Source organism: Nelusetta ayraudi, unplaced genomic scaffold (assembly GCF_046127955.1).
Source record: "Nelusetta ayraudi isolate G7.1 ecotype Tasmania unplaced genomic scaffold, CSIRO-AGI_Nayr_v1 ptg000066l, whole genome shotgun sequence".
Lineage (NCBI taxonomy): Eukaryota > Metazoa > Chordata > Actinopteri > Tetraodontiformes > Monacanthidae > Nelusetta > Nelusetta ayraudi.
Window position 1 is genome coordinate 149,663 of NW_027466116.1, and position 27,928 is coordinate 177,590.

General features: G+C 46.5%; 1 protein-coding gene across 3 annotated transcripts; it reads right to left on the reverse strand.

Annotated features, from left to right (window-relative positions):
* Window positions 1-109: 109 nt before the first annotated feature.
* On the reverse strand, window positions 110-27,439 carry ago3a (argonaute RISC catalytic component 3a). 3 transcript variants are annotated; one of them, XM_076041372.1, is made up of 19 exons: window positions 26,617-27,439; window positions 16,776-16,947; window positions 16,423-16,543; window positions 16,126-16,334; window positions 15,247-15,383; window positions 14,904-15,038; window positions 14,673-14,760; window positions 14,197-14,344; window positions 13,578-13,697; window positions 13,064-13,207; window positions 12,444-12,577; window positions 11,751-11,935; window positions 11,496-11,655; window positions 11,254-11,344; window positions 10,802-10,996; window positions 9,557-9,691; window positions 9,064-9,165; window positions 8,238-8,437; window positions 110-7,654 (listed from the first exon to the last, which is right to left on the reverse strand). In XM_076041372.1, exons 1-19 carry the CDS (start codon window positions 26,633-26,635, stop codon window positions 7,546-7,548), a joined length of 2,604 nt encoding a protein of 867 aa, XP_075897487.1. In that variant the 5' UTR covers window positions 26,636-27,439; the 3' UTR covers window positions 110-7,545. The 3 variants fall into 3 exon arrangements, with proteins under 3 accessions (XP_075897487.1, XP_075897488.1, XP_075897485.1); XM_076041373.1 differs by lacking the exon at window positions 26,617-27,439 and having other exon boundaries at window positions 13,085-13,207; window positions 16,776-17,088; XM_076041370.1 differs by lacking the exon at window positions 26,617-27,439 and having other exon boundaries at window positions 16,776-17,088.
* Window positions 27,440-27,928: the final 489 nt, after the last annotated feature.

The window sequence follows — 27,928 nt, forward strand, 5'->3', positions numbered from 1 at the left end:
AACAGTAAAAGGTTAAGCTACCAAGAAGAATCAAATCTTGTTTTGTTTATACCTTATGAAAACACCCAAAGTTGGAAAACACAGTAACACTACGACAAGGCAACCGGGGTAAAGCAAAGCAAGTTTATTGCAAGTATTAGTTAACGATACACTTCAAACTGAGGCAAAGCTACACTTAAAAGGGGGCCAACGACCAATCAGGATAGAGGATTAACAAAAAGAAAGACATTTAAAACTCAAGAGAACAAACGTGTAGTTGGTACAACAGAGCCTTTGCAACGTGCAGACCTTCAACGTCGATTGCCCGGCTGTCAAGGTTCGCTGTTAAAAACGTGCGCGTCCGCCTGCTGGTGGCCTTCCTCAGAGGAATCAGAGCCCCGAGATCTCTAGCGTTGGAACAGAAGTGAAACCACAGAGATGCTACATTGAAAGGATGAGAATTTACGAGCCAGAAATCCTCAGCCACGGTCTTCCATCGCGAGCTTCTTAACATGAAAGCTAATCTCTTGTGCAATGTTTGGTTCAAGTCAAAATTTGGAATGCAAATGGGATGATGGAGCGTAAACAACTTTTTCGAACCAAAACGTATTTTGGTTCAACAGACGAGGGGAGGGGAGGATGGAGGGTGTTAGCATTGGAAGGGAATATTCAATGTTTTAGAAGCTCTGATCCTCTGAAGGGGCATTGGACAACAATAAAATAAAAGAAAGAAAAACAATTTATCTCAACACAAATTTCACACCCTTGTTTCATTATACAGTCACAGGTCTCTGCAATCCAGCACTTTGGGGAACGCTTATTGTGTTTGTTGGGTTTGAGTCAAACTGGACAAGGAAACACAATTCTTTGGATACGTCGTAAACACAAGGATGGCCTGCGCAGTTACGCAAAAAAACAAAAAACAAAAAACAAAGACAACGGTCAAGGCAAACTGGCTCACAGCTTCATGTCGGCTAGGACGTAGCTAATGCGTGAATGTGCAGTTTATGGGATGGCTGCGAGGAGGAGGCAGAGAGCGCCGACCACTCAGCAAAGGTGATTCCAAAGTGCCGTTTGACTCAAACCCGCACCGAGGACAATCGTGGACTCCTAAACATCAGCGTCCGGCAGGTTTGTGCAGCTGGGCAGGGTGGGGTGGGATAGGGTACGGTAGGTTGGGGGTGGGGAGGGGTAAGTGGGCTCACGCAACAACAGGCAAGAGATGAGGACGCTGGGTTGCAGGAATCAGAGCGGATCAAGTAGGCAGGCTCGTTTGATTTCATCTTTTATTTTCCAGAATCCGTCTGAACACAGGCATTGGTGAGTCTCACAATCACATAAGGACGCACTTAAGGCTATCAAAGCATGTTGTGTTACTTGAGGAATGGGACCTGTCGCTGCTGTAAAACATTCTTGCAAAAAAAATGAAAAAAAAAAAAAATGTCATAAGAAGAGAGCGGGGCGAAAAAGCACGACAGGAGAAAGCAAAACAGCGATGCCAACAGTTTACATTGTGATCCAAAAGAGTTGTTTTTATTTCTTTCCAGCATGTCTCCTGCCTCGCTTGCACCTCCCTGCGACTCGCTGGAGAGAAACAACATGGCTAAGTATCGGCTAGCAGCTGCTGGGGATGGAGAGAAAAGTGACACTCAGCTACCCGACACGCCAATCAGTCTTGTTCATAAATGTTTCCCTTCGTCAGCGACGTGAGGTTGCAACATTTAGTTGGGGGGCGGGGCGGGGCGGGGGCAGGGGCGGGGCTGGCGTTCGGCCACCTGGGATGGCGATAAAAGAGCGTCGGGCAGGAAAGATCGAGAAGGAGGGAGTGGGAGTGGCCAACTGCCTCCCCCACCTCCCTCGACCACCTCGTCACCCCCCCTCCCACCCCCTCCACATTGTTGTGCTTGCGTGTCCAGGAGAGTAAGGCGTCAACACGGAGGGGGAGGGGCATACCGCCTCACCCCGCAGCAGGCTCCGCCCCCACCACGCTGCGAGAACGATGCGGAGACTCCAGCCGCTTGCACGCACTCTCAATAAATACACCATAAAATATTCCGCATATATAGAATTCATATACATATAAATCTAAAGAATAACATTTAAATAGAACAACAACGAGAACAAAAACAAAAAAAAAAAAAGAGAAGTCGGCTCAAGAACAATCTCAAAGTTGGATAAATGTTAAGACAAAAAACAGAATATATATATTTTTTGTACAGGTACTTGATTTTTCTCTTTTCCTCTAAAAGTGTTAATGTAGAAGAATATCGTAATCAGGCATTACTCAAGCATTTTATGTCATAATGAAAGCAATTTGCACTTTTCTTTCATGTAGTATAACATATGCAGCATACCAAGGTAAGTGAGGTGCAGTGTTTTCTTTATAAGAGATCTATAGTAGAAAGATTCCAACCTCCACTCCCAGACTGAAACATAGCCCGTCGAGCAGCAGCGCCCCCTTGTCTATTTTTCGGGAACTTTTTTTTTTTGTCAATTTATCTCATGGCTCAAGATGGAGGGGGCGGGGGGAGTTGCTGCAGAGCACACGTTCCCTCCATCAGCGACCATCAGTTTGCCTCCACACCTGCTGCTAAGAGGCTCGCGAGCTAGCTAGCATGCCACAAACTACATACACTGTCCTCCGTGCTTTTCACAATCCTCACATGGATTCACTTGCTAAAAAAAAAAAAAAAAAAATGCCCTTTCAAATGACGAGAGGCCCCTCGATTCCCAAGTGCACAAATACTTTTCTAAAATTTTAATTTTGGGAAATCTGATGGCAAAAAAAAAACATGGGGTGCTTTTCCGACTACAACATCTGGACACCCAGGAAGGAAACGTAAGCAGGCCGCCGACAAAAGGCGCAAGAGTGTGAGGCACCCTAATAACCACCGACTGCTCCGTCTGGGAGCTCGTATCCTTTAGGTCCTTCGTTACATTGTTCCTGCCGCTGTTTGAAAATCTCGGTCGGGATCCAGAAGGGCGCGAAAAACCTCGTGGAATATGTGACTGTGTGTTCCGAGTGTGAGTGGCAGTCTCTAAAGTGCTGTGCTGTGTTTGTCGTCTATGGGCGGGACCGAGTCACGCCGCCACGCTATTGTTTCAAACTATGAACCCCCGACCGTCCCGTCCCAGAAACACACATTCTGCTGTACCGACGCCGTTGGTCCAAAGACACTGAATGCACAAAGGAAGCGAAAGCTCAACCACGACCACGTACTTGGCATATACTCCACGTAAATATATATATATTTATATGTATATATCTACGTAAGCTCAAATATATGAAAACGCACACAAAAACTAAAAATTAGTCTCGTTTATCAGTCTTTAAAAAAAGAAAAATGCTTACAGTGAGTGTATAAACACAGCCGTTACTGCGCCACCATGTGTTCTTGTAAAGGAGAATCAGTTGATTTTTTTTGATTTTTTTTTTAAACATTAATATCTCTCAGTTGACAGCACCATCAAGAGGAAAGGCACTTTCTGTGGACTTCTTTTTTATTATTTAGTTCCTCCCTCCCCTGCTACCTTCCACTGCGAACAGACAGCAACCAAAAAAAAAAAAAAAAAGGATGTTGATCGATTACTCAAAAAACCCAGAATACATCTTTGTCCTACATTAACGCACACAATAAAAAGCAGACACTGGGATTCTTGGAGCGAGTTTGGTCATTATTTCTTTCCAACAGATTTTGCTTTTCTTCTGGTTCAACTCTGCGCTACCAAAGGCCCAAACTTGCTGTGACCCTGCTCATCTTTCCATTCTGGGGGAAGCCGTTTTTGTTTGTTTGTTTTAATCACAATGCAAAGACAGGTTGTCCCACTGGCTGTGTGACAAACGTCTGTGAAACAAAAGGTGTCCAAATAAAACAAAAAAAACGAATCTTCCCAGCTGGTCCCAAGCTGAACTCTGGACAAGACTTAACCCTCCTGCAGTTACAAACGTGTGTGTTTGGACCAAACTGCCCTCGAGGATGCGTTTGGACATAAACCTGTTGCAAACTGCTTATAAAAAGAGACTTCACCCCCCCCCAAAAAAAGAAAGAAATTCATTCCCGCAATTATTCTCCTGCTTCCAGTCGGCACCAGTAAACAATCGATCACCTTTGATCCCTCTCGCTTAAACCACACGTTGACGCTCGAAACAAAAAGCGGCTACGACTGACCCCCGCTGTCGACGATGGCGTTCCGTCTGTCGGATGGGATTGTCGAGCCACGGAGGAGGCAGGGAGGCCGGAGGAAAGGGGAGCCACGGCAAGACTACAGACTACAGTCGCACCACTGGCTCTCTGTGTTGCTGAGCACAAATACATAGTGGCTCAGGTGAGTGAAGGAGGGGAAACCCCTTTCCCTCTCTTCCCCCCCCCCAGCTTTAAACTCCCACCGGCCAGTGAGTGAGACCGCTGGGTGGCACGTGCACTCGCAGTGAGTCAGCAACGTCCCCCTCCCCTACTCGCCCTCTTCAAGAACAGTAGGCATCAGCACCAGTTAAATACGACTCAAGAACGTCTGCAAGTTTTAAAAAAAAAAAAAAAAAAAAAAAAAAAAGCAAAAATAAATCCTGCTCAAGGCCTCCTAAACGTTCACCCACCAATTGTTGTCACAGCAGGGATATGAAGTCTAAAACGATGCCCCTCAGGAATTAAATATGTGTTATTGTCTCTGTTCTGTGAAAAGAAAAAAAAAAAGGCCGGACTAACATCTACTAAAAAGTGGGGGAAATAAGCTTGTAATATCTTGCAGCTTTGTTTATTTCCCACCCCCCGCCGCCCCACGCATTGATAAAGAGGCGTTTTAAGTCCATATCCCTATAACAGTATGACAGTCCAAACACACGTCACTAAGTTTCAACAACCCAACAACTGTTCACACATACAATACACACAGGTGACACAGGAACAAGTCAACAGTCTATTGCAATAATAAAACTTTGTTATCATATCTTTTGTTTTTTGTGTTTTATTTCTTTCAACGGTTACTCGTCATGATACATGAATTACTAAGATTAATAGTTAGACTACATTTGTTTCGTGTGTTTTTTTTTCTCGCCTTTCTCTCCGTTAGCAAAAATAAGTGGTGTGCATTACATAATTTAAAATGTACAAATATACTTTCAATCTGGCTTTTTTTTTTTTTTCTAAAAAGGCTTTCAGAGAAGAGTGAGATCACGGAGGCTCGAAACCCACCGGCTCCTGAAGGCAGTCGAACCACGACGGCAGAAGCAGGAAACCCCCACGAGCCAAGAGCGACGGGCCGCCGGCTTCTAGGTGCTGATCGTAACCATCGAGACAAAGATCAACCAAAATAAAATAAAACATCTCAAGTGCTCCTCTCAGTGGGGGGGGGGGGGGGGGGGGGGGGGGGCTGCTATCCCATCCACCTGGATGAGGTTTTACACCGTGTTTGGTTTCTCTTCCATCCTTACGTACCTGCACGTCTACAGTCTCAAAATACAGGTTCAGCTTCAGTTTACAGACAAGAGTAGCACCACGCCTGTGTTCCGCTCACCAAACACAGCTTCTTGGGTTTTGTTTTTTTTTAGTGCAGATAACTTGGGTGGGTGGGGGGGGGGAAGAGGGTGATAATACAGTCGGCTGGAACCTCAGCTTCAAGTATACGAATCTCCTCCGCACACGCAAAGGCGCTGTTCTCGAGCCCGGCTGCGACGCCGAGGGTCCTCGATTTCGACCAAGAAAAAAAAACAACAAACAGAGGAGGCTGCCTCGGTGGCCTTTGACCCCACGTTTTCAGGTTTCGTGTAATACGCTGTAGCAGCTGAATTCAGGTCCAAACGATGAGATTGGCGCAAAGCAGTGAGTCCCACCGCGTAGGCAACCACAACAAATGCAGTGATCCGAGGAGGACGTGAATGAGATGTTCAGACAGTCAGCAGACAGCCGTTGAGAATAAGAATCAGATCCATAACAATGATGACAGGCATTGGGTGAAACGCTCTACGCTTTAAACCATCTTCTGCCGAGTTTTGGATGACTTGGGCCTAATTTAGGTGAGACGGCGATCAATGAGTCGCGCAGCTTCTGACCAGGCACTTGAATAATGACCTCTTAATGGACTTGATGGGCTCCGCCCTGCTGCTGCAGCTACAGCAGCAGCAGCAGCAGCTCGTGTGTCAGTCTCGGATCACAAGGAGCACAAACCTCGTTAGCAGACCGACGACCGGGAATTCTGAAGTGATGCCCGACGACGATGACGACAATGTGTTCTCAAGCCACTGAGGTGCATAATATCCATAGGTTCAAGTAACAATACCAGCGACTGCAACCCACTACTGGGCAAAGGGGGTGGGGGGGGGGTGGGGGTCATACATCAATAGTAAGAGGAATAAAACGTGTCGGTCCAACCCGCCGAGAGCGGCCAATGTTTGCTCCCCTCGAGGACACTCGCTCACTTCCAAATGAAAAGCTTGACTGATCTCTGGGGTCCTTTGTCTCCCCTTGCACCGCTTCCCTTCACTTTAACTCATTATTGCACAAGTGGACATTATTCACATGATCGTCATTTACCCACAGTCCCATGCACTAGAAGGGTAGTGAGAGGGTAGGAGAGGGGCAGGAAATGGATGTGCGGCTACTAGTGTATTTGAAAAGTTAAAATTGTTTTTTAAAAAAAACAAAAACCGTTAAAAACGTAAATAATTTCACATAATATGGTTAAAATGTATACAATAACAAATTCATACTTTAAATCCATAGATACAACTGCAGACTTGCTAATAGTGGCCAATAAAATACAGTCAGAATTTTAAATGCGATTGTTGACGTCTTCGGATAAAAATCTAAGCTGATCTTCAGACATTTTCTGGTTGCCTTTTGAGGGAAGTGATGCCTTGGTGGCAACAGGTGGCAGTGTACTTAAAAGTACATTTTGCTTCATGCAAAGGGTGAAAGTAAAGCGCCTCTAGTCCAAAAAACAATAAAAAAAAATCATCTAAAAACTGTTTGAAAAGTCCAGAGACTGGCCCTTTTTCCTTCGCTTGCGCACGGCATTCACCAGTAAACTAGAGGGAGGAGAAGGGGGGAAGAAAAAAAAAAAAGCAAACTGCCACTCCTTGAACTGACTTGAGGTACTGGAGATGGCAAAAGAGCAGATGAGTACACCAGAAAGAAAAACAATAAAATGAAGAGATGTGACTGGGCTAAAGGGAATGGAGGCTAGCAGGGAAGAGCAGACAGGGGCGGTGATGGGGATGTGGCCCGATAAGGGTGGACAATAGAGTAGTTGGCTGGTTTGATATTGCATAATAGTGCAGAGTTTGTCTCTGGTTTGTTTTCAAAAGCAGCGTTTGCATTCTGAGTCCAGTGTGGGGGTTTTGTCTCTCCTTCCCCATCGTTCCTCCCTGCTTCCCTCTGCACAGTGTCAGGTCCGGCTTCACTAGGTGTGTGGTGGCGGGAAGGGGGATGCACGACTTGCACGAATGAGGACTCCTCGGCTGGCAAACCCACGTGCACTTGGCGTCCGGGATGGGATGGCGGATGGATATGGCCGGGAGGGAAGGCGCGGTGTTGGTCGTGGTTGGGGGGGGGGAGGAGGGAGGCGAGCGGCTCAGGCGAAGTACATGGTCCTCAGGGTGTCGTGATGAATCTGAACAGCTTTGGCCAGCGCCTGGGGGTCCCTGCCGTTGCTCTGACCGGACACATGGCTGCCCTCAGCACTGAAACAAGAAGCCACAAGTTGCAGTGAATGACCACAAATGGCAGACGCATTTTTGTTTGATCTTAAATTGCGTTAAAATAAAAAAAAAAAAGTTTATTTTCCCTCGTGAAAAACCTTGAATGACCTTAAACAACAAGCAGACTGCAACTTCGAGGTTGGCTGACGCTTGGAGTGGATGCTGCAATGGTAACTGTTAACCAAAAATGGGCCTTTTTTGCAGTAAAAGAAAAAAAGTCTCCTTAGGCTTCTGAGACGACACGGTCCTGACTGGGTTTGGCAAGAGTTCAGTCAGAGAAACAGTTTCCCCGCAGGGAAGCTCACATGGAAGGGAGTGTTGCACAAATAATGTCCCTGCACAAATAAGAAGCCTCAACCTGTCGCTGCCTGGATGACTTGGCTCGCCTGAATGTGAAAGAGGAAGAAGTGACTCTTTGCCTTCCAAGTTGTGTTTCCTGTCTCTAAAGGCTCCCCTACCAGTTGGACTGGTTCAATCCGAGGCTTTTTAGAAAATATTCCATCTAGAAAGGGTGATGGTGTGTGTGTGTGTGATGGCGGGGGAGGGGGTCTGTCTGTTTACTCACCTGTCATGTTCTTTGTCCACCAGATGGTAGCGGGCACGGAAGGCCACCAGGTGGGCGTAGTAGGCAGGCGCAGGGATGGACACTGAGCGGGTGCAGCGCACGTAGGTGTGGCACAACTGGTAGGTGAGCAGCTGGAACTCGTCAGCAGTAAAACAATTGTCGTCCCACAGCACATGGTAGTGAGAGGGCCGGCTGGTGCCCTGGGGAGGAGGAAAAAACACCACAAGTTAGGCAATGCTGATTTCTAAGCATAACCTGGATGCTTTTTTTATTATCGTTTCTTATTATCATTATTGCTGTCAAACAATTTTTTTTTATCGCAATTAATCGCAGAATCTTCAAAGTTAACTGATTAATCGCAGTTTGAATTGCATGTGTAGAATTCTGTTATTTAGCATTTCACGGGCTGTTTTTAACCCCATAATGTAAAGTATTTCTTTCCAGAAATCGGCCAGAGGTGCCGACTCCGGGTCTCACGCCAGGTTTACACTGGACACGGAAGCACCACGCCCACAAAACACACACGCTATTCTCCCTGAGGGTCGGTTTACTTCCATTCAGAGCAAATTCACATCATCCATCTTCACTTAACAGCTCTCTGCCGCTCTTGTTTGTGCGTTTAAAATGCATTATGGCTTGCATTTAACTAGTCACAATTAATCCGTTAACACTCACAGCCGTACTCATTATACATTGTTGCATTAATAATTTCCCTGCAACGGTCCTTTCAAGACATTAGTCCCTCAGATTTGAGAGACTAGCATGTTGTAAAGAATGAGGAGATGGAGCACTGCACAAGTGCAACAGTCGGTCCAATGTGTCCAACCTGTATTCCAGCGTGACTGCAGAGGTAAAAGTCGAACTCGTAGGGATGCGTGATGTCTGTATCCACCGTCGTACCAGCAGGAATGTTTCCACTGCGTCCAACCTGAGTCGAGACAAGTGTGTCATTAGTTTACTGTGTATTGCTGACAATCAATATGACAACAGTAGAGTATAAATGAGGAACAGGAGGAGAAGAAAACCAAAGTCTTTTAAGCACCAGTTTATTTCCTGGGTGCTTCGCCCAGTTAGGTGTGTGTGCTCTGGGGAGAATTCAGGGTCACTGCACTCAAAATAAAGACGTCGTGATCATCCGCCTCTTAATCTTTTGGCATCGAGTGCTACTTCACTCTGGGCTGTATTGGGCCTTAATGCTTAATCAAAGTTAGAGGGGTTGAGAGAGTCAACAAAAGGTAATTTTGGGCAGCCGTGTTGGCATCCAGCATTAAAATGACTCAGGTCAGAGTGGGGATGGGATGCGTTCGAGGACGACTCACTCTCTCGTTGCGGTCGGCGCAGAACAGGCGAGTGTGGTGGCGTTTCTGCACCACAATGTAGGTGATGCCTGGCTGATACTCCTTCTCAAGGCTGATACAGGCCTCACGGATGGCCAGCAGCTCATAATACAGCACCTGAGGGGGGAAATTAAGACAAAATTAAAAGCTGCAAGCCGCGTTGATGGGGCTGCGACCACCTCCCCTAAAGCGCACGTGAAACTTGGAGTTTTGGGGGTCAAATGTCCGCAGAAATTCAATTATGACATTTTTGGCTCATCAAATTGCGGAAATTGGACATTTTCTTTTTATGTGATGGGCAAAACATGATTTAATAGTTGCCCTTGATAAGAAGTACATGCCAGTATTTCTTTCATAAGTTGGGTGGTGTCACTTGTGTGTGCTCCCTGTATGGAAATATTCAATTACAATACATTATATTCAATGTGCGCTGTCTGTTGAAGAGAGAGACTCGGCCACATGTAGGTGAGGATCACATGCACGCGTGGGTTTTGGTCCCATATCTCTACGACATTTGAACTGGCCACGAGAATTATTCTAGTTAGTTTTAGTAACCGTTTTTTGCCTGTAGGTGGCACTATGGAGCACCTTTCGTTACTGCATCAGAAAAAGATTCTCACTGGTCCCGACCTGTGAAAAAATGAAGGTTAAAGGAAGCTTTGCTGCTTGAAGTATGTTCAAGGAATAAAAAAAAAAAAAGTAAAATAAATGTAAAAAAAACAAAACGGATAACTTTCCTTTCGATCTAACAATCACATCCTGTTATTGGGATGACATGATAGTGTTTTTTGTTATTAAAGTGGATGGTGTCATTAGAACCATTTTACATTGTATTATTGCAAACATTATAGTCCATGTCAAACTGTTCCTGGGTCTTAGAGATAAGACAAAAATCATTTTGACCTACTGATTCTCCACCACTGGAGGGCGCCAGAACACAAGGTTACTGTTAACCTTACAGACAAATATTTCATACCCTCACTTGACTATTGATAAAAGATATTTGGTTGGGACTTTATCATTAGGTTCACAAAATGATACAAATACACTCAAACTATAATCAAAACAAAACACTTCAAATCAAGGCTGATCATGGTTTTGAATAACAGTCTGGGTGGGATGCAAAGTACAGCTTCCAAGTAAATGCATGAAGAGGTCCAGAGAGGCCAAGGGTATTACAAACTCCAACACAAGTTTTTTACACAGAGAATGATGCTGGCGCGTTACCTGTCTGAACTGGCCTTCTGAAACTCCATCCCTGTAGAAAATGATCCTGGTGGGCTTGTAGCGGGTCGACTTGTAGAACTGGATGAGCAGCTCGCGCACCATGGATGCCAGATCCTGAATGACCTCCTGCCTGGGCCTCTGGACCCGCACAGTGGCACAGTACCTGCTGGGGTGGGCATCCATACTGCCAACCACCTGACAGAGAGCCAGAGTGACCGAGAGAGAGAAAAGTAAGGAGGGAGACTAAAAATGTTAATTTTGTCTGCATGGATTACTCTTATTTTCTTTTGTTCAGACAAATAAGCAGACACTATCTTTCCATCTCTTATTATTCTGAACAAAAGAAAACTACGGAGTGCATTCATTTATAAAAAAGTGGGGATGATTGAGGAACTACTTCTTAAAATGAGTCAGATTAAAACGTCAGGTACAGAACTACTGCACTAGCTTACCGCTGCAATTGAAGGCTTCTTTCCATCCCCAGCAGGTGGATGAGTAACATCTGCTCCCAAGAAGATGACTGGCTGCTGAAACACTGATGGTCTGTTGATTGAGAGACATTACCGATTCAGTTACTTGGAAACGAGCTCATCCACACACCCAGGAGTGCTCTGATCGGCATCGAATCTCGAGTGCGATGATTCGTGAAATTCGAGAACGGTTGGGAGCTTAAAGATACGAGCGCAACACCGACCGTTGGTGAGGCACCAGGATGTTGTTGATGCCGCCCAGCTTGACGTTGATCTTGAGGCAGAGGTTGGAGAGGGTCTGAGGCGACGTCTTCACCACGTTCTTCACCTGGACGCACTGCGTGGCCATGCCCAGGAGGGTGTCCCCGACGCGCTTCACCTCGGCTGCAAGCGTTAAGAAAAACAGAGCGGTGAACATCTTGGCCTACGAAAAACAGGATTGTTCGCCGAGTGATGGACCACAGCCATTTTTTCCTGACCATAGACGGGCGTCTTTCCGGGCAGGATGACGATGATGAGCTGCAGTCCAGCGTAGGTGTTCTTCAGGTGCCGGAACATGGGCTCCACGCTGTCCGCTCCCTGGGCGTATTTACAGAAGCACGGCTGGCCCTGGATGGGCATCCCAGCGTCCTTGGAGATCTTACGCAGCTGGTCTGTGAAACCCCTGCAGGAGAGTAGGTTAAACAATACTATGCATTAGTTCAGGAAATATCGTACAAAAACACTCCAATCAAGAGCGGAATTAAAAAAAAAAATAGGCATTTCTAAATGATTTTGCTCATATGCATCCAATGAGGGATAAGCAGCAGAACTGAGTTTTTGATAACAAAGTTGCAAAAACTTCTCTCCCAGAGCCAAGCCAATTATTTCTCCGTTGCGGTTGAACTTTGAGCCTCTGGTGTCCCCAGGTGTCCTGAAAAATCAGGCCCCGAAATTGGCAGCACCTGCGAGTCCTGCTACGGTAGTTAGCAGGTGTCTGCTCCAACAACATTTCACTTGCCAGCACCAGTGTTCCACAAAACCCAATTAACCCAAAACCAACCGCCGAGAAACCATCGCCTAAACATGAGTAGGCTTTTTTTGCGCGTTAGGTTTAGATCCATGGCTTCTCAAGTGTCTTCTGGTTTAGCATCCTCCCTAAAAAAAAAAAACACAACTAAAAATAATCTTACTTGAGGATTTCTTCCCGACACTGCCTCTGTGTGGCGAAGCAGGCGATGGCCCACATCTTGATCTCCACCCCCGTGTGGAACTGCTTCCCCCTCATATCCCACACGCCGTGACTGGGCGTTGCCACAGTGCGGTTCTGAAAAGACATGACAGCGTCACCGCCGCGCACCATTCGAATGCGGTAGAAAGCGCTCGCTCACATTCACACGGCTCACACAATTCATGTGTTCGAACAGGCAGCAACATTGGTGGCAAACCGCAAGCACGCACGCACGCAGAACAGACAGAAGGTATAGAGACATGTAACAGTGGTAGTGTGTCGGTAAAACAACAGACAGACATGTGTTAATCAGAAATCTAGTTTAGTCTCAGTATGTTTGTTTTTTTAAACTCAAAACAGCTTTATATTTTTAGCTGGTTGCTTATAAAACAAAAACATTTTCAGATTTAAAATTTGACTATACTGAGACTCAACCAGGGCAGAACATCTGTGGAGAACTACTCTATCAAGTGTTGACAGGAGCCAGAGTTAGTTCCCTTCCACACTAGGAGACTACTGAAGGGGGAAAATAAGCACGTGAGACAAACAGATAGAATGGGCGTGATTTTAAAAGTAGGGTACCATAAAGTGCTCTGTGCTCACCCTGCCGCCGTACTGCAGCATGGGGGCAGGTAGCACTCGCCCCGTCACGTGGGCCATCTCGTCGCGCACTTTGAACTGGAACTCCTGCACGAACGGGTCCGCCTCGTAGTTGGCACTTCGCACCTGTGCAGAGGAAGGGAGATGGAGGAGGTGAGGGCGGAGGTCAGGCCGACGCGGTGGACGACACCGTCGCAAAAACTCAGCTGTGGCTCTCGGATTGCAGAGGCACAGCACTGGTCTGGTGTTAGCCCAGGGTGGTTAGCAGTGCAGCATTTGCATTGTGCAGACACTGACATTAGCCTCTTTTACATGAACACACACACTCGCACACATGTGCGATTGTGGTGCTTTGTTGACTGCGGACACGCCTCCGAATGTTTTGAGACTGATGATGGCGTTGCTTAGCGATGCAGGTGAAAGAAGAGCTTTCGATTACAAACTAAACCAACGCGCTTGAGAAATGGCAACGGTAGCGGCAGACGGTGTCACTCACCAGCCTGCTGATCTCCTCCTGCCGGTCGGGTGCAGAGCGAGCGGTGGCTTTGATCATGGTGGAGGTCTGATTATCTGTCAGCTTCTTGATGCACCGTTGACCGGCTACGATGTTGCACACCTGCAACAAAACAGCCGCAAAAAAAATTAAACAAAATAAAATCCGGCCACTATTGGTCTAATTTTCACCACGTCTGTGCTTAAAACAAAGGTAAACTAATATAAAAGGTCTGGCTTTTTGTTTTGTATTCCAAGTGTTTTAGCGTTGTGAGTGGCTTCCCCTCCTCGTGTTCTGCATGCAGTGCTGGAGAATGGTGGTGTCACACCTGGCTTCAATCTGCTCATCACCTGAGAATCACCTGGCTTCAATCTACGAGTCACCGTCTCAGCCTTCACCTCTGTGTTGTTGGCTTTCCTAAGAACGGTCTGCTACAGTTTGACAACTTTGAAGCTCAGGAACGTACTACCATGATTTCCAGTTTCTTCTTCTGTTGTTTCTTGACATATTACCATTATAGTATTTTTTTTTAACTTTCAGTCAAGTCTCCTCCTATCTGGGCTCACTTAAAGTCTCTCAGGTCACAAGAACCTGAACAGTAGAGTTGCCACCAGTCACTCACCTCCAGGGGCAGGTAGGTGTGTTTCTGCTCCTGGCCCACCTGCAAGCAGGGCAGGTGGGGGTACTTGAGCTGTAGGCTGTACTTCTCCCTGAAGTACTGCGCCACAGTGCGCTCGACAGTCTGACCATTTTCCAGCTGTAAAGGGAACCTGAAGGGAGAAGACGAGTCAAACTCCATTTTTTTCCCCCTCCCCCCCTTCATGATGAGTCAGCTTGATTCACCCGAAAAAATGAAATAACTAAGTAAAAAAAAATATAACAGTAGCAACACATCACGGTTACTTCACTGGCCAGTGACTAATGTTTACGGCATCCTTGTCGGATGAGTCAGCCGTTCTCTGGTTTATCTGGGGGTGACTTGGTGAGGAGAACCTCAGAAAGACTAATGGCTCCCCGCCCCATCCACGCGCACCGACTGCCCAGCGCGTGTCTCTCTCCATCTCTCCCCTTTCACACGAAGCCCAGAGGCTGACTCACGTTTGATGGCTAGCAGGCCGACGGGTCACGTTGCAGACGCGGTACTTCCTCCGCATGGTTCCACAGTGTGTCACCTCCACCTTCAAGCCTGGTGAATGAATGAAACGTTTGGGTTTTTTTTAGTTTTGTAAGCATTTGCCTGTAAACGGTCGCACATGTGGCAGACTCACTGCAGGATGTTTTTAATATTTCATGTGATCTATGCGGCCATTTGTACGCCCCTTTATTTACCTTTAATTTCTTTGGTGAACTTGACCCTGTGCGAGTCTGTGAGTGGGCGGGGCTGCTCGTCGATGTTGTGAATGTCTAACACTTCACACATGAACTGGATGACTGGCTGGGCCTTGTAGAAAGCTGTGGCAGAGACTGTAGAATGAAGCAGAGGCATGAGTTAGTCCACACGATGACATATCGTACGTACCACAACATCAGGCAAATACACAGAAATATTGCATCAGCCATTTGAATTTCATTTGAAATCAATGAAGAACAATGAAATTTATTTCAGCAAAAGGCCGTCGAACCGCATCACTGAGGTCAATGTTCCGCAAACGAGCCATAATTTGCTTCTCACCGTCGATGTTGAGCATCATCTTCCACATGGCGGGGCGCACAGACTGATGGAAGCCAAACCAGACCTCCCGACCGCCACCTAGAGGATGGTCATAACCCTCTGGAGCCGAGAAGAAGGATCTTCCCACTGGAGTGTATCTGGATGAGACACATTCATCATGAGAAGCAGCACAAACTCAGAGACAAACAAAAAAAATTTATTTAAAAAAAAATATCACTGGAAGGGTCAGCTGAAAAAAGGAGGACGAAGACTGACCAGGAATTTAATTAAATGCATTTTAATGCAAGGTCCCCCATCCTGTTAAGAAGGTCAATATGGGTTTCGTCAGCGCCAAAGTCAGTGGCTAGTCAACGTGGCTACATTAGCGAAATGAAAGGGTGGTGACACTGTCCGACCGCCACTTTATTACTCCAACCCTGGGGACGCATTAATAAATTACACACATTTTTCCACTTGAATCCCAAACTTGAAACATTTCCATGGGCCAGCAGCAACAACGCTGTGCCCACAGTGCAAAAACACAGGTTGTTGGTCCAGCTGCCCGTTAATAACACTTTGAAATGGGTTTTCATTAAAGCACAGGTGATATTGTGTCTGCTCGCCGCAGCACAGGAAGCTGATATCGACTGGGGGGAAAAAAAAAAGGTAGCAGGTCAATTACAGTGGTCGGCTGGGGCCTGTGTGAGCCCCGTTTGATTTCCGCTGGGATTGGACAGCAGATAGTAGCGTCACTATGAAAACCAAACACCTAGTATTTATATGAGCGTCAAAGGGACCGCATGTTCCTTCTTATCGCTTACATTGCTAAAAAGCACCACAAGGAGTTTTAATCTGGGTGGAGTTGGGTTATTGTCAGCCAACAGGCAAAGGCTTCCTTACTTCATGGAGGGCAGGTGCCGCAGCACCACATCTACTGCGTGAACTGGGTTAGTGCTGATCGGTTTGTCCAGCTCCAGCGGTTCCGGCATGCTGCGGCCCGTCAGGACCTCGTGGAGCATGTGCCAGCTGACCAGCGACACGAAGCGTATGGACACCTTGAAAGGACGATCTTTGCCTCCCTCGCCTGGCAGGGTGACGTCCAGGTCCACCTGTAGCGAGACCGAGGGGAGGAAGGAGAGAAATGATGAGATTGTTGGACAGCGAGGGCAATAGGAGCTGGCGTGTGTGTCATCTTACCCCCGTGGGAGCCACAGGAAGTGGGTTGGCCGTGTACAGGCTCTTCTTTCCATCGTAGACTGGCCGCCGATCCCCGAAGATGGTCACCTTAAAGTGCTGCACCATAGAGTCAACCACCTCCCTGTTGGACGGACACAGCACACCGTTGCAGTGGGCGTTTCTCAAGACCAGGCCATTTTCACACAGAAACTAATGTTTTTTATTTCCTTCACAAAGTTTTTCAGAGTGCTTTTCACTGGATTTGGCCAACAAACATTTCTAGAGGTTTAAAAAAAGAAAAGTACTGCTACCATAGAAGCCCTATGCAATTCATTTTACACATTTGGAGCAGAGGCCGCAAAGGTTCAGCTTACCTGTTGACCCGCCGGGGGCACTTGTCAGGCTTGATGTCCACCTCGTACAGGTAGACATCCATCTTGGGGATCTCCACCTGGAAGCAGTTGGCCAGCAGCTTGATGGGCTTCCCCATGGTGCCATAGCCAGGCCGCCGAGGCACGGAGAACAGGGACTGGGCCCCAACGGCTCCTGCGCACAGATCAAATGGGGACATCTCACCCAGAAGTATATTTTAAGTGCTGCAGTTGTAGGGAACTGCACTTCTTCCTCCTCAGTCTCTTCAAGACGCTTCAGCTTTCCCCCCAAAAGGCTTCTTCAGCTTTAAAAGAAGAGTTCAGAGAGTCCCAGGTATTTAAACATTGTGGTGGAACACCTAGAGGGCGGTCCTTGCAGTGATAGGGCGGAACCCAGTAGAGTCGTTACCTCAACAATTAACAGGTGGGACCTTGCCACCACCCTATCCTATCATGCAAGTTGTGAGGCTCCTTTCAGGCTTTTTGTGTGAATGGGGATTCAGTTGTCTGGAGAGAGACCTCAATAGTGCCCTGTAAAGCGGCTCATTATTGGTGTCTGCTCAAAGAGGGTCACTCCAATTGGATGAAGATGGCTTCCCTCATACATCAAAACCATCCTCCTTGTGTGCAACGTGAATACTGGAGTGGCTTTTGTCTTTTAGAGATTTTAGAGACTTTATAGTTTAAAATGCACTGAGATGATCTAGTTTGGATAACACCTGCTTGTGAATGTAACAATATTGGTTTCTTTTTTGTTGAACGATGCAACCTTAGTCGGTATGTTTGCTATATTAGCAGATCAAAAAGACTTGAAATCTGGCTTTAAGAATTAATAAATTGGAAAATAAGGTTTTGATTTATATGACCTATGCAACATGTCATACTGATAACTCTCACACGACAAGGGACAAATGCAGTTCAAAATTCATTACCTATGACTATCTATGAATTTAGGAATTGGTAATCTACTAAGTGCACACTCACATTTTGTTCTGTTAACAGGTGTTACTGCTCCGACACACACACACACGCGAGACAAGATGTCTCAGGTAGGAGTCACCATAATCAAGAAACTACAAAATTCATCCTGAATGAAAACCAATGTTTTACACACACACACAAAAGAATCAACCCTTCAAAAAGTATTTCAATAAACCAGACAGGTGCCACTTTTTCTGATCCCCAGACAGCACTCTTATTTTCTCCAACCATCCTTTAGCATCCACCAGACGCCTCCAGCCTGGGAACCAGAATGTTGAACTGCTAAAAAAAAAAAAAAAAAAAAGAAAAACTCACAGTTGAGGGTGATTCATTGCCGATTTGACTCATAAAGTCACGTGTTTGGGTTGATGCTGGGGTTGAGGTACAGCAGGGGAGAAATTCATTTAAAAAATCCCTAACACAAGAACAGAAACCTCCTGTGAGGGATCATCAAACAACACCGGCAACCCTGTTTACAGTCAAGCTATGGAAGTATGTGGCTTTTGCCCTGCTCCGTCTTTTGGCCTCTCCTCTGTCGGGCTGCAGAGTGGAGGCCAGCAGGGTCGACCGAGGGTAGTCGCCCGGCGTTTTAAATAGCCACAACTTGGTAAAAATAGAGAGGGGAGTCTCGGATTTCTGCCACAACTGTCCCTGCGACGCAAAACTATGCGCACACGAACCTTTGTTATGGTGATTCCCCCTTGGGGCCCTCAGAGAAGCTCGAGAGGGAAAGACCAATTTCACACACGGCGGGAAAACGAAGAGACTCAAGACCTTCCCTGGTAAATCTGACTGGTAAAATCTCTGTTGAGGGAGGAGAAACTCGTCAGGGAGCGAAGAACCCCGACAAGCCCTCGGTGAAAAATGATGGAGCCAATGCAGCTGACCGGCAGCGGGAGGAGGAGGAAGGGGAGAAGGACAGCAGGGAGTGGCAGGAGTACGAGTGGGCAGGGTGGCTGTGCTTTACAGCTTCTCTTCTCTTCCGCCACTTGGAACTGGCTTCCATTTACAGTGACTCACACAGAGAGACCGCGAGCAGTAAAAACACCCGGCGAAGCATCCTGGAGTCCACGCGTCTGGATTTGGTTATGCGAGATAGGCAAAAACAAATACGGCGGAGTTGTAGAGCAGAAGTGGGAGAAACGATACTTATAATACGACTGAAGACTCCCTATTGTACAAAACTATACTGAGGTTTCCTAATAATAAAGTGTCTACAGAGAGTGGCAGCCAGGAATGAGAACTGTCCATCCTTTGCTTTCTCTCCCCGCTGAAACACTCAGCTGTGGAAATGTGGATTTCCTAAACAGTCACAGCCAGGTGTTGCTTCTAATCTCTGGACTGCCTTGTTTTTGTCTCCATGCAAGCACTTGAAAGGTTCAACAAAGCCTCAGTTTCAACAGGAAAACAGTATTTTTCGGCACCATGGAGTTGAGAGTGACCTGGACAGGAGCAACAATCTGCATTTGTTTTTCTATAGATTCCATTCAAAGGAAACAGAACACACACTTTCAGAATGGCCCCACTGTCACCCCCCCCCCCACCCCCCCGCTGCCAACCTGAGGCAACACCACTTCACACCTTTCACACGACGCCTGGCTGAAGAGGCAAGTTGGAAGACAGACTTTTGTTTTCTCTGTTGGTAAGACACAGATGACATTTAAACCTCTCACACATTTGCGGGTTTTATGAAACCAAACACACTTGAGCCGGCCGGGGGAAACAATCTGCAGAAGGAGGAATTTTGAGGAGCGCTAATCTGAGACAGTGATTATGACTGCCGTCTGTGAGCACAGCGCTCGTACCTGGGCAACATGCTGCAGCAATGACGATCAGCCCAGCATGTGCTTTCCACTACTGCTCTGAAGCAATTCTTTGTTATATTTACAACTCCAGAAACTTGAATTCAGTTCTTTGGTGTCTATCATCAGCAAAAAAAACAACAACACTCAAATGAAATGACTAACTCACAACTGAGCTGAATCTTTTTACCATTTAATGAACAATTGACCGAGAGTCAAAATGGCCAGTAGTCGGTGGAGTCCCTCAATCAGCAGGCTGCAAACCCTCTCGACTCCCCAACACACAACACGCTTGTTTTAGTTCACAGCAACGGGCAGATCATTCAGGGCCAAATCAAGAATTTTAATTAGGACCAAATGGAAAACATCATCAACTCTGCAGGCTGCGGCTCAATGCAACGTCGTGGAGCGCTGCGACAGAAAGCAAAAAAAAAAAACTTAGCCTCAGATGACCACGGCACGATCAAAGGGCCAGTTAGGTCTTGCACAGTGTGTGTGCAAATATGCGAGTGTGTGCGTTCAGATAATTACAGGAAGGACATGCTTTAGCAAACAGGGGAGAGTAGACTCGATCTTTCCCCTTCGTATCGCCGCGATTCTCATTTCCCCCCGGCTAAAAGCAGCAGGAGAAGGTCCAGGAGGGCGACCACTCGTCTTGACCGCCGGCGAAACTGATTCCATTAGTGCATATTGACAGAACAAACACCGTACCATTAACTCACGGATCCAAAAATCTTGGAAACTTTCCTGAAGAGTAGCGTGAGAGCGTGTGTCACATAGGCTCTGCTGCAGTCACAGAGCAGTTCGCTCGCACAGAAACAAAACACCGATAGAAACTTGTCAACATTATCTAATCTCCAGATGTCCAGCAGCATGCTTTTTTTTGTTCTAAACATTGCTATTTTTCCCTGCCAATTTCTACAGAACACAGTTTAGTGTTCATTTGGTGCGGCAATGATAAGTCGATTGTATCGGTGCCTCGCTCATCAAGCTGCCAACCGCACTTTTGGACACGTTTGAACAATTTTTTTTTTTTTGCTGGCAGATTAGAAACGCCACCATTAACTTTGGCAACGTGATGCGCCGTGATTGTTTGTTCGCGTTCAGAATGCGCCGCTGTTAGAGCAGACTCCACAGAGGACCAGGACGAGAGTCTTTCCAAGTCATCTCTCCAGCGTGACAATCCTCTCAACAGACAGATATCAACATTTTTTTTTAACTTATTATATTTCTATAATTATTAGGGAGAAAAGAAATTCTGCAAAATGATTCAACATGGGTATGGTTACAAGTTTAGTACTGATGGGAGCAGTTGGGTGTCTTCCAACTTTTGAATTTGGACTCGTTTCAAATGAACTTGCATTTCAAAAAAATAAAATTTACGGTAACGGTGATCATCACTTTCATCCTCTAAACAAAGCTTCCAAGGTTTTCCAATCCTGCCAAGCCACTTAGAAAACTTCCTTTGAATTGATCATATGTAAAGAGCCCACACAAAGGCAAAGTGAGACAAATGCGATGCAGTTTGGGAGGAAGTGGAGCTACAGAAGCATTGATGCTAATCTCCTGAGGAGCAGCAGCTCGAGCAGCTTTTTAAAAGCCACATTCTTCCTCCTGGCGTTGTTGAGAACGACGAGTTCTTGTCTCTTATCTACCAACTGTTTATCTGGGAAAGAATCGGACTTTTTGCGGAATAATGCCGATAATGCTTTTAAGTTGAAATCTGAGTTGATCCATCTTCTGTTCTGGGCAACGTTTCCCTTCTTAATTGCAGAAAGTGATCAGGTCTACATGATTAATGAATCAGATCAGATTAATGAATGAACAACAAATTCCTCAAAAACAATTCACTTCAAATAGATCTAAAAATGCCAGCATCGCCGCGAGGAGTGAACCGAGCAAGCGAACGTTGCGATGCACCAACGTGTAAGGCGTTGTCTTTCGGAGTCCTGTGCAGGAGCCATTTCTAAGAAAGTGAACTCGGTCCACCCCGCTCTCTAACACAACACAGTCACACTACACATAGTAGGCCGCCAGCCAGGATCACTGGATAGCGAGGAGCTCGGATGACATACAGCCTCTGCGAAAGCCGCGTCTTGGCCACGTCTCTCTCTCTCTCTCCCTCCCTCCAGTACACAAGCAGGCGTGCAGCTAATGAGCGCACATGTCCGCGCGCACGCAGGGCCCACACACCGCCGCGCACATGCGCGCACAATACAGCTGTTGTGTTTGTAATCCACAGAGGCCGGAGCTGTGGGAAACAGGGCGAGTGCTCGGCGGCGAGGCACAATGGCGTTAGTCACAGCAGGCAGACACACACACACACATGCACGCTAACACACACACACACACACACACACACACACACACACACACACACACACACACACACACACACACACACACAAACACACCGATAGCGTTTGACGCACGCAGGCTCCTCCCTCCCGTTCCCCTCGTCAGACTCAAGGGTGTTGCATCTGGCACCCATGGGAGTCAGCGCCAGCAGATAAAGGCCCGGCAGGCAGCTACACACTGGAGGTCCTGCTCCGTCACAATAACGCGCACAAAAATGCTGTAATCCCTCCTCAGGACGGCCATGAGGCTGAGGGAGAATGCAACGAATGCACGGGAACGAGCGCGGGATTGAAAAATCCCGACAGTTTTATGAATTAATACACAGATCGAGGCTGTGTGAGAGGGACCAGGAGGTTCTGCAGGGGGAGCTTAAATGGAGCCTTCTGTCCTCGGCGGTCCTGCTACTTGGGCCCGAGTGGGCCAGCAGCTGGAGGCCAGGGCTCTGTTGACTTTTTTATGTTGACTCGCGGCCACGACAGGAGCCGTCACTAAAGGGCTTACATGTGCTCGGATAAATAAATTAGGAACCAAAACGAGGCGACGGTCGGAATTCTGCAACGGTCACATTGGCGACTTTAATGGGAAACTTTCTGAAGAAAAAATCACAGGAAACCAATGGGCAACGCAGAACCGTTCATTTATTAAGATTCTGCTTTTAACAAGTCAGATGTTAAACTGTAAAAATTTTGAAAAGATGACTTTATAAAAAGGACAGAGTTTATCTGTAAAGGTGGAGGGAAAAAAACATTAGAAATGACTCTTTAGAAAATCTGTAAAATAAGTCTATTCAAAAATTCTTGAGTAGACGGGTTGTCAATTTTTGGGGCTTGTCTCTTGTCTCCAACACAAAGTCTTGAATTTGATTAAACTATCTCGATTGGAGACCCAAGCTAAAATGATTAAGAGATATTTAAAATTTTCTGCCACAGGGGAGATTTTGATTTTCTCCTACTAGTGAACCAACACTCGTCATCCAATTCCGTCTCTTCCCTCCCATTTATAACCTCCCCCAAATGAGCCCTGAGCAGCTCCCCCCAAAAAAACAGATCTCAGGCGGGGGAAGGATAGGGTCGGTGGAGGAGGAGGCCAGTGTGGTCTGGCTCCTCCGACTTCTAATCTCTGACGCATCACAACCTCCAGTGCTGCTCCCCTCACGGCCTCCGCCTCTCCCGACACCAGACAAACACCCACAACCCTCCCGTCCTGCCGACTTTCTCCTTTACTTAGCCAGCCCACTTCCAAGGCTCAGCCGCCTCCGCCTCCTCTGAACTATGACAGCATCGTGTGTCAGACGGTGCGGTTTCCTTTTGCTCTATTTCGATACGCCATGATTAAAGATCTTTTTTTTCTCTCTTGGCAAACCAAATAAAGACGTACTCGGCTCAGTCCGTAGCGTTTGAAGAGCGGAAAACGCGGCGGGCAGCAAATTTTAAGATATGCACCGCGAGGTGTTGCGTGTAGCAAAGCGTCAACTAAACACCACTTGCTCCTCTCAAGAAAGCCAAAAAATAGCTTTTAAAGAACTCATGAAGCACTATCCAAGTCAATCCAAGTCAGGGTTTCATTTCCATTTTGTCTTCAAAAGGGAAAAAAACTTGATTATCTTTTCGCAGCTCTTCTGCAGGGGATTTAACCCAGTGCTAACCAGTTAAAAGACAATGGCAACGGCAAGTGAACAATGGAGTAGACGGACTGAGAAAGGGCTTTTAATTAAGTCAAATAAATGCAAGGGTTTATGTCGACCACATTTAAAAGCGCCAGAGTATGCGCCAAACTGCATTCTCCATAGAAACGCCCGACAATATGCGAATGGCTTGGCCCTTTGGGGGGGGGCGATGAGGGCGTGGACGGGGGGTGGTGGTGGGGTCGCCCATTGTTGAGCCTTCTTGAATGAGCTCTGTATTATGGGGAGAGACTGCAAATCAAGTGCAAAAGGCCTCCCTTTCGAGCTGACCTCACTGTCTGCACAACCTCCAAGGAGGGCCGCTCTACGAGGAGTTTCCCACTGCGGCGCCGCCGCCACGGAGGCGAAAAGAAGCCGTAACCAGGCAAAGAGGGGGTTGACTCTGAATCCCCCCCCCCCAAAAAAAGAGCGGGAAATCCACAAGTGTGGGAGAGTGTGTGTGTGTGTGTGTGCAGGGGCATGAGTGAGAAGTTAATCAGACAATGGGAACAAAGTCTGCTTGTTTAGGATGCTTGAAGAAATAAAATACCCCCCAAATAGTTCCCTAGTGACACCATCACCAGTCCTTTCACTTGCTCGGGCTGCTTTCACTTCCAGGAAGGTCGGCGAGAGGAACCTAATTTCCTCCCGCTAAGTTGGAGTGATGGCTAGGACGCACAACAACGGGCAACAGTGACAATAAAACCCTGGTTTGTCTCCCCTTGGATGATGTTCGGATGATTTATACACATCGGAAGTGTTTTCCAAAAGGCATACAAGTGTAAACAGAGCCCAGTTGTTTTCTGGTGGGAGGGAAACTTGCAAACAGGAAGAATTAGTCACCTCCAAGGCAGCCTTGAGGTCTCTCCCCCAGAGGAGCTAATCTTCATACATGTTGTGGCCCATGGTGAGCCTAACGACTCTCCGGATGGCAAGGAGGGGAACATCCACATCAACACCTGGGAGGTGTTTAAGGGTCACTAATGGGTTTCACACTACCAACACAACTACTAAAAAAAACAATTACTATTGAAGAAGCCTTTTTTTTTATAAAGGTGAAACAACTGAGCATTTAAAGGCAGTCTGGCTCCATGCAGGCCAAAACCACCTTTCAAGAGCACTACATCGCTTGTCACCAAACTCATAGGAGACCAACCAATTAATGAAAATAGAGCAGCATCAGACTTTTAATGTTGCATTTTTTAATTTGGTCAAATAAAATAAGGTAGGTGGGCCAATATTAAATATAAAAAATATACATATAAAAATATCAATTCTGCAGCCCAAGCCTTTTTTAGTTACTGTGTAATAAACACACTACTTTTTTGTGTTTTGTCTCCACTAAAATTGTTCTATTATGTATGTATTATGTCCAACGACTGAATAAAACCAATATTCCAATTCCAATTGAGTCATAAGGTAGCGCTGCATCAGTATCAGGTGTCAGGCTGTCTCAGGCCATACCTCAGGTTTAGCACATCAAAATGGATTTGATTTGCTTTGGACTTATAAAGCCTTGCACCCTTTTATCCCCAAGTGCTAAGCCCTCTGGAGCCGCGACTCACAAGCCACATTCTGGAGCTGGGACAACAATAAAGAAGGAACCTTTGTAAGTCCGTTTGTAAGTGTGCTTCTTTTAACAGTGTTTTAAAAAAGTTACTAAACAGCTCCATATATATTAATGAACAATGACACTATCATAAGGCCGCTAGTCAATCGGGCCACGTTGTATATTCAGACCAGGAATTTTTTTGAATTTAAGTTGTCTGGAAAAAAAAGAAAAACGCTTAAAAAAAACAACTGTGATTCAGAGGATGTAAGAGTAATTTGTCATCCTGCCGGAAGAGTTAGTCATAATGGCTGAGTTTTTAGCATGACTGCAGGTGCTTAGGTGCTTGGAAAACACCCCATGTTCCATCCGCTGACATTTGGACACCTCCCAACAGAGGGAATCAGAGAAGCTGATGAAACCACGAGCAAAAGAGAAGACCATCGCTGTTTCTCTCTCTCATTTTTTCTGATAATAAATAAAGATGGGACGGCTTCAAAAAAACAAAAAAAAAACCCAGCTAGATCATGTTTCCGCAGCTAATCAGGAGTACCTGGCCTTCAGTTTATGGGCATGTAAGTAGAATGCTTCCGTTAGAGCTCAGACAAAAGCCCAGTCCAGACGGTTTAACTGTCACTTGGACCCGGAGGAAAGGAAAAAAAAAAGAAGAAGCTTTTGGCACTGGCTATTGCCTTGGAAAGCAGTTTGGTCAATAGAAATGAGATTACTGCCGCACTTCGACATTTTAAACTACAAGATATTCTTGCTTGTGTGTGCGGCACCAAATTTAAACTGCACACAAATTTGTCTGAAGAATGAAATTTGACATTATGATTTCAGCAGTCATTTAGCAGCGTTACCATCAAACACTTGTATGCAACCGCTGCGTTTGAAAAAAAACATACAAAACCAAACTGCTTGTGTGTATTGCACGGAGCAATAGTGGTAAACCAGACAACAATGTTGTGGGAGTGGTCTACAATAAATGTGTTTAGGTCAGTCAGGGGTCAGTGGGTGAAGCAAGACTTTGGTTGCATGTTCTTGAAATGAGTAGCCAGTCTAGTTTTGATCTTGTCGTGCATCATTCTGCATCAATGGATGTGTGAACATGACTCAAATTGCAATGACAATTTTTGAAATGCAGGGGAATTCCAGGATTAATGGTAGCAGCACCTGCTCATAATGCTGCAGCTCATCAACAAAAAAAAATATCTTAGAACATGGGCTGCTGTCACATCATTCCATTTACAGTGCATCTTCTATTGCCAACTGACAGCACGACATGATGACCGATCACAGACCTGCCCAAACATTAAACATCCATCATCGCATTGGAGTGACATTTCTCCAACAGAGTAAAATGTCACCCTCGGGATACGTAAATCACACTGCCTCCTCCCAACTTAAGTGTAAAAAAAAAAAAAAAAAAAAAAAAAAAAAAAAAAATTGGCAACAACTTGAGTCATACACGGTGGGGAGCAGCACTCTTACCTGTAGTTCCGATTTCCATTCATGAGGTCCTGCCCGGTTCCCTTCCCGGATCAGAGTTGTCAACGGTATGGGACTACTACTCCTCCGTTCAGTCCGGTGTCTCCTTCGGCTTGACACCGCCGAGTGGCAACGTAGCCCGGGCTGCGCAAGCTGCTCTCCCGGCGGACTGTCAGAGAGAGAGACACGGAGGGGGGCCTGTCGGTACGGTCGTGTCGCCGGCCGGGAGACTCCGGCGTCGCCGCACACGGTCAACGTATCCCCGATTGGATTTCACTGCCACGGCGAAAGCTGCGGTTGGTAACTGGTTCCGAAACGCGAGCCTGCGCTGGCGGAGAGTTGAGGTGGGGGAGGCAGAGAAAAACTGCGAGCTAGCCAAGTTAGCTCGCTAGCAGGGGTCGGGGAAAAAAAGTGTCTGGAGAGGATAGGAGGAGGTGTCAGGATATCATCATAGCGGGTTTGCGGGCTCCAAATAAATCCCCACCGATAATTTAACGTTGACAGTCACGACATATATTTGGTTCGTTGGCACAGCGATCGTTAGCTACACTAATTAGCTAGCTGGATACTTGGAATTGTGACAGGCGGCGGCGGCGGCGACTTTTATCGCGTTGAGAAAAAAAAAGGGGGGGGAGACGAAAACAGACGTCGACGCGAGCACGTCTCCAAAGAGGCAGCGTAATCCAACAACGTCGTCCTCCCCGTTTTGTATCCCGGTGCCGGAATAGGACTGTCAACACCGGGCAGAGTCCGACGGTAGCTGTCAAAAGCCTCGGACTGCTTGACAGATAACTCTGCGGGGCTTTGGCCAGCCAGCTAAATATGGTGAAGTTGCCTCTCTGACACCGACAGGAAGAGGTGGGCTCTGCCAGCCCACGTCAGAAACACACACTCCGCCTTCGCACGGCGGTAAACCTACGTTATAATACGAGGAAGAAATTACCATCAGCATCACCGTCATAACAATAGTATAAAAGAGTAATTGAAATGAAAGACTTAACCAATTGTTTTGATCTCACTCGGTCGTGAATACAAAACATCCGTGGCATGTTTTGTTTTTTTGTTTTTTTTGCTGAACTGAGAGATTTCTTAAAATAATAACAGTGGGAATATTTAGTTTCTTTAAATGTACTGTCCTCACACACTGGTAGATTCTCAGCTTACAATACTATCTGAGGCCCTGCGATGAACTGGTGACTTGTCCAGGGTGTCACCCTGCCTTTGCCCGAAGACAGCTGGGATAGGCTCCAGCAGACCCCCGTGACCCTGAATAGGAATAAGCAGGTATAGAAGATGAATGAATGAATGAATGAAT

Excerpts from the sequence above, each read along its gene's own strand:
- ago3a (XM_076041370.1), bottom strand. The coding sequence starts at position 16,972 with ATGTCCCCATTTGATCTGTGCGCAGGAGCCGTTGGGGCCCAGTCCCTG. Across the intron at positions 13,698-14,196 it reads ACACCTACCTGCCCCTGGAG|GTGTGCAACATCGTAGCCGG; the intron begins GTGAGTGACTGG and ends GTTTTGTTGCAG. Across the intron at positions 9,692-10,801 it reads CAGAAGGCCAGTTCAGACAG|GTGCTGTATTATGAGCTGCT; the intron begins GTAACGCGCCAG and ends TTCCCCCCTCAG.